The 8,762-nt window shown below is 37.2% G+C and overlaps 1 protein-coding gene across 1 annotated transcript in view; it reads left to right on the top strand.

Annotated features, from left to right (window-relative positions):
- Positions 1-6,997: 6,997 nt before the first annotated feature.
- LOC123517084 (sodium/calcium exchanger regulatory protein 1-like) overlaps positions 6,998-8,762 on the top strand; it is a 36,570-nt gene continuing 34,805 nt past the window's right edge. Inside the window, exon 1 of the mRNA XM_045276955.1 lies at positions 6,998-7,327. Within this exon, the coding sequence (XP_045132890.1) occupies positions 7,258-7,327 (70 nt within the window). The 5' untranslated portion in view covers positions 6,998-7,257. The remainder of the gene's footprint in view (positions 7,328-8,762) is intronic.

Genomic DNA, 8,762 nt, shown 5'->3' with positions numbered 1-8,762 from the left:
TCTTCTCTTCTCATGGCGAGTGGGGTGTCTGTGTGTCCGTCTGTCCCGCTGTCTGGTTCCATCCACTGGGCAGACGTGATTCATCCTTTGACCCACGTCCGTGTCGTTTTTTTTTTTTTTTCTTCTGTCTCTGTCTCTCTTTTTAACAGTCAAGGATCGTTTATAAGGAGCATAATGGGAGGGTTAAGGCACGATTGGCTGTTATTTTCTCCTGTTCTCTCTCTCTCTCTCTCTCTCTCTCTCTCTCTCTCTCTCTCTCTCTCTCTCTCTCTCTCTCTCTCTCTGTGGTGGAGAGTAAACGTTTCTGTAAAGTCACTCTACAAGCTTGTCTCTCTTCATTGTCTTCCTCGGGTCATGTGTATGTGTGCGTAGTAAGTATTGTTGTTGTTGTTGTTGTTGTTCCTTCTTCCTCCTTCTCCTCTTCCCTTTTTTTCTTCTTCTTTTCCTCCTCTTTCTCCTTCTCCTCTTCCTTCTCCTGCTGCTGAAGTCTTTCTTCATGCTCAGAATAGTGTCGCTAATGCTAGCCAGACTTATTCGTACTATATACACACATACATGTACACACACATTCTCTCTCTCTCTCTCTCTCTCTCTCTCTCTCTCTCTCTCTCTCTCTCTCTCTCTCTCTCTCTCTCTCTCTCTCTCTCTCTCTCTCTCTCTCTCTCTCTCTCTCTCTCTCTCTCTCTCTCTCTCTCTCTCTCTCTCTCTCTCTCTAGTTCAAAACATGACCACGTATCACATTCCTTTCAACCTCAGATCAGTAACAGATTGAAAGACGAGCTATCAAACACCGACGTGGCGTGGTAACCTGATAGAGACCATACATATTCTGAAACACATCTGCGCGCTCAACTTCCACTGCATTCAAAAGGCTCTATTTCAAGTTACAAGTGTTTCTAAGGATGTGTATGTGTTTGTAGTGACAGATTGATAAGATTTTTGCATAATTAACAGGAGAAACACCCTTGAGAACAGCGGTTAATCATCTCAGTGGCATTAGAAAATAGTCGTAGTGAGAGAGCAATGTGTTTAAAAAATCAGTGATAGTGTCCGCTTGGGTTTGAATTACACTTTACTTTCGATCGAACCCCTCTGGGTGGTTTCTATTACGCATGCGCTATGCAGAAGGGTGTATATGGAGTGTGGTTAGGATAATGTTAAGAGTAGTGTGTATATAAGGAGTTGCCAAAGGGTTAAAACACGTGATGATATATATAATCTATAATAAGTGACGATGTTAACAGAATGATGAGGATAATAATTAAAAGAAGCGCATATGTATGTAAGGAGATACTAAAAGGATAAAAGAGATGTTGATAATAAGAACTGCATAACAAATTACGACGTTAAGGAGATGAATGAAAACGATAATGTAAGGAGATGGTGAAAGACTTGAAGAAATTATGATATATGAGCTGTTTAACAAATAACGAAGCCAGATTGCGAATAAACTAAGTAAGATGAGGATGAAGGGTGTTTAAAGGAGAGATGCCCAGGAAACCATGAATAAAGAGAAGGGTTAATGGGGACGAGGATGAAGGGTAAGGAGAAATGTTCAGGAAAACCGCGAATAAAGAAGCGTTAACAGGGACGAGGCTAAAACGAGGATGTTGATGTTTAAAGGAAAGATGCTCAGGACACCACGAATAAAGAAAAGTGTTAACAGGGACGAGGATAAGACGTGGACGAAGGGTGTTTCAAGGAGAGATGCTCAGGAAACCATGAGTGAAGGGAAGTGTTAGGGGACAGATAAGACAAGGATGAAGTGTGTTTAAATGATGCTCAGGAAAACCACGAATGAAGGAAAGTGTTAAGAGACGAGGATAAGACGAGGATGAAGGGTGTTTAAATGATGCTCAGGAAAACCACGAATGATTAATAAGGGAAGTGTTAAAATCGACGAGGTTAAATGCAGCGTGTTAGAAACGAGTGGGAAATCGCAACGCATGCACACCATCTCACGAGTGTGCATATACATACTATACATACAGCGCGTTGCATGCAACCCTCGACTACTATTGTAAGCTTTATTATTATTATTATTATTATTATTATTATTATTATTATTATCATTATTATTATCATTAGTGTTAGTGTGTGTGTGTGTGTGTGTGTGTGTGTGTGTGTGTGTGTGTGTGTGTGTGTACGAGCGTGCGTGACTTTAGGCCACTTTGACAGACACACACACACACACACACACACACACACACACACACAATCCCGGAATGAGGACAAGGACGTGAGAATGAAGAATTACTGAATTAAGTTTTAACTATTTAGGCGTCTATGGTCAGAAATATATAAGGAGAAAGAGATCAAGAGTTTCTTACCTAGCAATATGTTCAAATGTCCAATTTGTTCCTTTAACTGCGCAGGTAAAGTAAGTGGTTAGATGCATGATAAGATGGTTATTTCTTTTCCCCTTTCTCTCTCTCTCTCTCTCTCTCTCTCTCTCTCTCTCTCTCTCTCTCTCTCTCTCTGATGTGGGAAAGGTGCAGCCAGATAAGGAAGACGGACATGGTCACACTGAATCCCTAACTGTATTCTTTTTTATCACTCAAGAATCGTGTATAAGCTGGAAAACAGAAGGCTTGATGCATAAGTAATTTATATTCTTGTGTTCTCTTTCTTTTTGTTCAAGACTGAGTCAGGCATACTAATGTTCCGTCTCAAGGGGCCAGTTTCAGTCTCCTGTTTGTTCGGGAACTTACCAATAAAGAAAGCGTTTTGGTTGAGTAGCTTACAGAAACACCGTGGAATTAGCCCTTTAGTCTTGTCTTGCTAGTTTTATTTCTTTTTCATTTTATTTTATTTATTCATTTATTTATTTATTTATTTATCTATTTATTTTTTTTTTTTTTATCCTCCCGAAAGAAAATCAGCGACCAAAGTTGCCTGTGGAACCTGATCACGTCTGAAACACTTTTAATGGTTAGCTAGCAAACGAAGAAGGCTGACTGAGGAACTGCTCTCATAATACGAAATGGCCATAATCTCTTGAACAATGTGATCTGAAGACAATATGTTCCTCCTCTGGTGACTAATTGCATCCACTAATACATTGTTCTATTTGTAAAGAAACGTAGCCTATTTGTGCATGTCCTTCTCTCCTTTCTCTTGTATTTTTTCTTTGCTCTCTTAGCACATTATATCCTTGGCTACTTTTTAAGATCACGAACGCTTATGTACCATCTATAACTATGCCCAATTATCCTCTTTATGTGGTGCAATTGTTTATTCATCTTTTTTTTTAATATATCTTAGAGCATGCGATAAAAGAAGGACCGCTGTATGCATGCCTAGAACCCGCTGCCTGCTTCTGGGTTTCTTCTATTCATGAGCTGAACTTTCTCAAGAGAGAGGTTTTAATACGCTTCTCTTATGATTCTGAACAATCCTTTTGGTTGTTTTCTTTGGGATTGGCGTCTGAGTGAGTCTTTTTATATCCCTTAATCCTAACCTCTTTCAAATTGTAGTTTAAATAGTAATTCAAATAGTAATATTAATTAGATAGTAATATTAATGATATCAATAATAATGATAATGATGATGATGATGATGATGATGATGATAAATAATAATAATAATAATAATAATGATAATAATAATAATAATAATAATAATAATAATAATAATAATAATAATAATAATAATACAATAATACTAAAAATGCCAACAATGATAATAATAACAAAAAGGAAACAGTAGTAATAATGATAATAATAATAGTAATAATAGTAATAATAATAATAATAATAATAATAATAATAATAATAATAATAATAATAATAATAATAATAATACCATGATAATAGTAGTAATAATAATAATAAGAATAAGAATAAGAATGGTAATAACAAAACTAATAATAACAATGGTAATAATGAAAAATGAAGCGAGAGAAGGGGTAGAGTGACTGCTGTTTCCGTCCTGTTCTGTGGCACAAAGGAAGTTAGCGTTATCCCTTTCCGAGAAAAAGAGATGTTTTCATGCATGTTATGTGCAACATGCAAGCTGTCTGCAGTACGGTACGTATTTCCTTCGTTTAACCAGATAATGGAGCATGCATCAAGGAAATCTTTTCGGCGAGTTTTAGTTTTACTTTCAAAAGAGGAATCGAAAGATATGAGTTTTCAAATAGGGGTTCAGAATTGGATAGCCTTAATTATCAGGTCGTTAGTGCAGAGTGAATAGTGAACTTAAAGATTACACAGATTCATGCACAGGGACTAGAGACGGACGCAGGAAGTGCTACTACACAAGAACTGCCACGTGTCAGCTTCTTGTGGCTTTCCTCATGTTCTTGTCTTCTAAATGTTTGTGTGGCTTTGATTCTCAGCCAAGAAGACTCTTATTTAGAAAGGCTTTGTTTCCTTATAAGGACCATTTTGAGTACTATATATATATTTCAAAAGCTACGGAGATTATTTGTAGTTTTTTTTTCACACTGCTATTTTTTTTTTTTCTATTGATGACGTAGAAATCTTGTTGATTATCTCTAGAATTATGGAAATCCTTCAATATTTCGGTTATTTCCACTAGTAACAAAGGGAGATGAAAAGAATGTAACAGTAGTAGTAGTAGTAGTAGTAGTAGTAGTAGTAGTAGTAGTAGTAGTAGTAGTAGTAGAGAGAGAGAGAGAGAGAGAGAGAGAGAGAGAGAGAGAGAGAGAGAGAGAGAGAGAGAGAGAGAGAGAGAGAGAGTGCTCTTACAAGAGAGGCAAGCTGCTGTGGTAAATGACGAATGAAACAGGAAATAAATTCAGCTGCAGTGACCAACGTTACTCGTACAGACTGACGATTCGAAGAACATATTTACAAACTTTTCTTGCTAGTATTTCCTGTGAAGATAATGGAAGAGCATTCTCAAACTTTCCTTCACAGCAAATACATGGAATATCACATTATATTTTCCCACAGATTGAGACCCACCTTGGTGAGTCCTCTGCATGTTTCTGGGAGACACCACTACTTTCTCTGTCTCGTCCTGGCATTACTCAACACCTTGTAGCTTACTGACGCAAGCACTCGTGATGGGATGAAAAAGAAAGACAAAGGAAGAGCAAGGAAGCATCAATTCAAAGAAAACTGTACGTGATAAGTTAAGAATGAGGAATGAGACAAAGAAACACAAAGGAAGAATACGTAAGCCTTCCATTCCAAGAAAACTGTACGTGATAAGCTACGAAGGAAACCATGGTAAGAACTTTATTCTTTTTAAACGAAGCTCTCCTGCAGGATTGTTTTCAAGGGTTACAGGAATGATTGAACGGCTCCCATGGCTGGCTCCCCAGTGACAATGCAATATTTTTTTCAAACCATCACTAGAATCATGTAAGCAGTCTAAACAGTCTTGCTAACCTTCATACTAAAAGATGAAATCGTCCCGCAACTCACTAACATAAACATTCGTGGTGGGATGAAACAAAAGAAACACAAAGGAAGAACAAGCAAACACATTCACTTGGGAGGTTGTACGTGATGAGAGAAGAGTGACACCATGAACACATCAGCATGGTTGTCTTTAAAAATAACAGGAATGATTAGGGAACTTTCATGGCTGGTTTTCCCCCATTGGTGTTATGTTTTCGGTATATCATTACGTAGAATCAAGCAGACAGTCTGGAAAACCTTGTTATCTTGCATGTTACTGGTAGAGCCTGTTTAGAATTATGAGAGATAAAATGTTGAAATGTTTGCAAATTGGATACTATATACAAGACTACACAACATTTTTTTTTTTTATGTAAGAGGGAAAAACTGGCGAAGGACAACAACAACAACAACAAAACGCTTAGTTGCTTGGTTTAGCACCACGTGACATGATGAAGTGAGGAAAGAAATGAATAATGCAAAGTCAGTTAGCTCAAGTCGTGTATGCTACTGGTATAGCATGTGCAACAATCTTATGGCGTCACTAGAGGATGAGATGATTATCATATGATTGTGGCTTACTTGGAAGTGTGTTCACTGTTTGATCTGTTCACTGTTTGATCTGCTGCAGTCTCTGACGAGACAGCCAGACGTTACTCTACGGAACGAGCTCAGTGTGTGTGTGTGTGTGTGTGATGAGCTCGACCAGGAAGCATAATACAGTCTGCTTTGATGGAGTATTGGATTAATAGGATGGTATATTGTAAGGGGTTTATTTCTGAAACGATCGCTGTACCTCGAGGACATAGTAGGAATTTTTCTGAGATTCCTCTGTGCCACTGAAACAATTAGACATATAAATTCATTACAGAAGGGAAAAAATAAAGAAAAAAGAGCAACATAGAAGAAAGTGAAAAAAAATAAATGAAAAATAAACAGCTAAAAGAAATTAATGGATAAAGAAAGGAAATGAAAACAAACAAAAACAAAAAAATAGTCAACTAAAATTGAATAGATAAAAACGCGTATGAAAATAAGTAAGAAGGAAAAGAAAGTAAGAAGGAAAGAAAGAAAGAGAAAAGAAAATTGAAGAAGAAAGAAGACTTCGAAACTGAGGAAATACGCGCTGATTATATATATATATATATATATATATATATATATATATATATATATATATATATATATATATATATATATATATATATATATATATGTTGCCTCAGTTACCTTGTGAATGTGTAATTTGATATTTCCCTAAAAACACTGAACAAACATATCATCATTATTTACATTACATTTCAAATAAACAGGATTAGAAAACTCACAACTATATAGCTTTCGTCATCGATGAGAGAGAGAGAGAGAGAGAGAGAGAGAGAGAGAGAGAGAGAGAGAGAGAGAGAGAGAGAGAGAGAGAGAGAATCCATATAGTTATAAGTAGATATTAAGAAAATAACTCATGCATCAAAGTATATAGGAAGGCTATTCGTCAAAAAAAGAAAAGCCAGATGAATAAATTAGTTTAACAGTTCACGAATAGAATTAAGAAAAGAATAAACATATAAGTAAGAATTAAGGGGATTGTCTTGTAATTCATACGTTTATTTATCCAACAAGAAAAAAAAAAAGACCAATTATGAGCTTACCACCAAAAACTGCTGGGCTTCCCACGACAAGGACACCACAGTTATCGTAATATACACGACAAGCATCACGGTGGGAGCAGCAGCGATATTCTGAATGGTGGGCGACATCTGGTAACTCCCGCCTTAGAACACGTGTGGGCAAGAGCAGTCAATCCTTGCCGAGTTCGTCACCAGTCGTAGGGAAGCCAGGCAGTAGAGCAGTACAGCACCGCCACACGCCATCCAACTCAACGAAAATGGCCAAGATCGTGGGAAAGTACAAGATGGAAACATCCGAGGGCTTCGACGAGTTCATGAAGGCCTTAGGTGAGTGTTAGCCTTGTGGTGACGTGCCGTACTTGCAGAGGAATACTGACTTGAATACCGGCAAAGTGCGGCAGAGGTGTTCCTGTTGAATCGATAGCGTGGCGGCGGGTGGCACAGCTGCTGCTTCGGCCCACGCCACAATAGGTTCACAGATGTCTGGCGGCGTCTGGGGGTGCACGTGGTTCACTTCATCTTTTGTTGGGACAGAACTGAAAGCCGGCCTGCTTCATTCACCAGAGGGATAACTGACCGAATTTTTGAAGGCGGTCATTTAGGTGTAAACTCCTGTATGCCTTTCAGTACCTGAGGAAGAAGGGCCAACGATCGAGGAATCCAAGTCTTGTTGTAGGTAGTTTTAACGTCGTCCTTGTTAGGCATACCTATTCTTGAAGTACGTAGAATATTCGTAGCATTTGAACTAGTGAAGGTATTTATTGTGGACTGTAAGGTTTAATTTCTTCTACCGATCTACTGGCTTCCTTGATCGGTGCTCGTATTGGTCTTTGAATTATATATCGAACTTAGCCATCTTCTCTTCTCAGCCTTACTGGTCGGCGCATTACTGTCATCTGAGTATTCCACGCCTTAAGTAATAAACAATTGCTTTCCTTTTAAAGATAAAGTAATAGATTCTAGCACTGATATTTGAATGATGGTTTGTCTCCGAAGACGAATGATTAATAAGTCACTTTTGGTCATTGGTGCCGCTATCAGCATATAAGCCATAACTGACAGACGTTCGATATCACTAGGAGGGTACTTTGACCGGATTAAATAGGATTATTTCGACGAAGTAAGTTGCGACAAAAAGATAAAAATTGATTTATTACTTGAGATCACCGCTAGAAGTATGAATTAAGATTCAGATGAATAAAAATTTAAGAAAAATATTGCACATTGGGACTAGATAATGCGTAGAAAAAAAATAAATAAATAAAAAGGCGGCGTGTTAACTGAGACATTTATATTGAGTCGATGAAATATCAAGTAGACTAGATTAGTTATAGAAAATGGATGAACATGAACAGTAATATAATGTATGAGGCCTAAATAATGATGTATAATATTTGTTAAAGCTAGTTATATGTACCCTATACTAGTAATACTTTTTGTATCAAAGAAAAAAAAAAAAAAAAAAGACCAAGCTTTCAAGTTTAGCTTCAGATGGGTGAGCATGGAAATAAACATAATGTACAATGATATACAGAACATGCTCCTTTGGGTTGAACATGCATTGAAATAAACCTGCCACGAATCAATTAAGAAAGGAGAAATAACTCGCAAAATTTCGTTTCGGATGAGTATTGATTAGACAACCAGTAAATATTAGACATGTGGATTATTATAACTGCAACCATTGAGAAACTAACTGTACACTGGAAACCACCTTGTGTTAGACAAAATCTATGAAATAAAGAAACAATACACAGAATAA

The sequence above is a fragment of the Portunus trituberculatus genome, chromosome 41 (genome assembly GCF_017591435.1).
Source record: "Portunus trituberculatus isolate SZX2019 chromosome 41, ASM1759143v1, whole genome shotgun sequence".
NCBI lineage: Eukaryota > Metazoa > Arthropoda > Malacostraca > Decapoda > Portunidae > Portunus > Portunus trituberculatus.
This window is presented reverse-complemented; position numbering and strand designations above follow the sequence as displayed.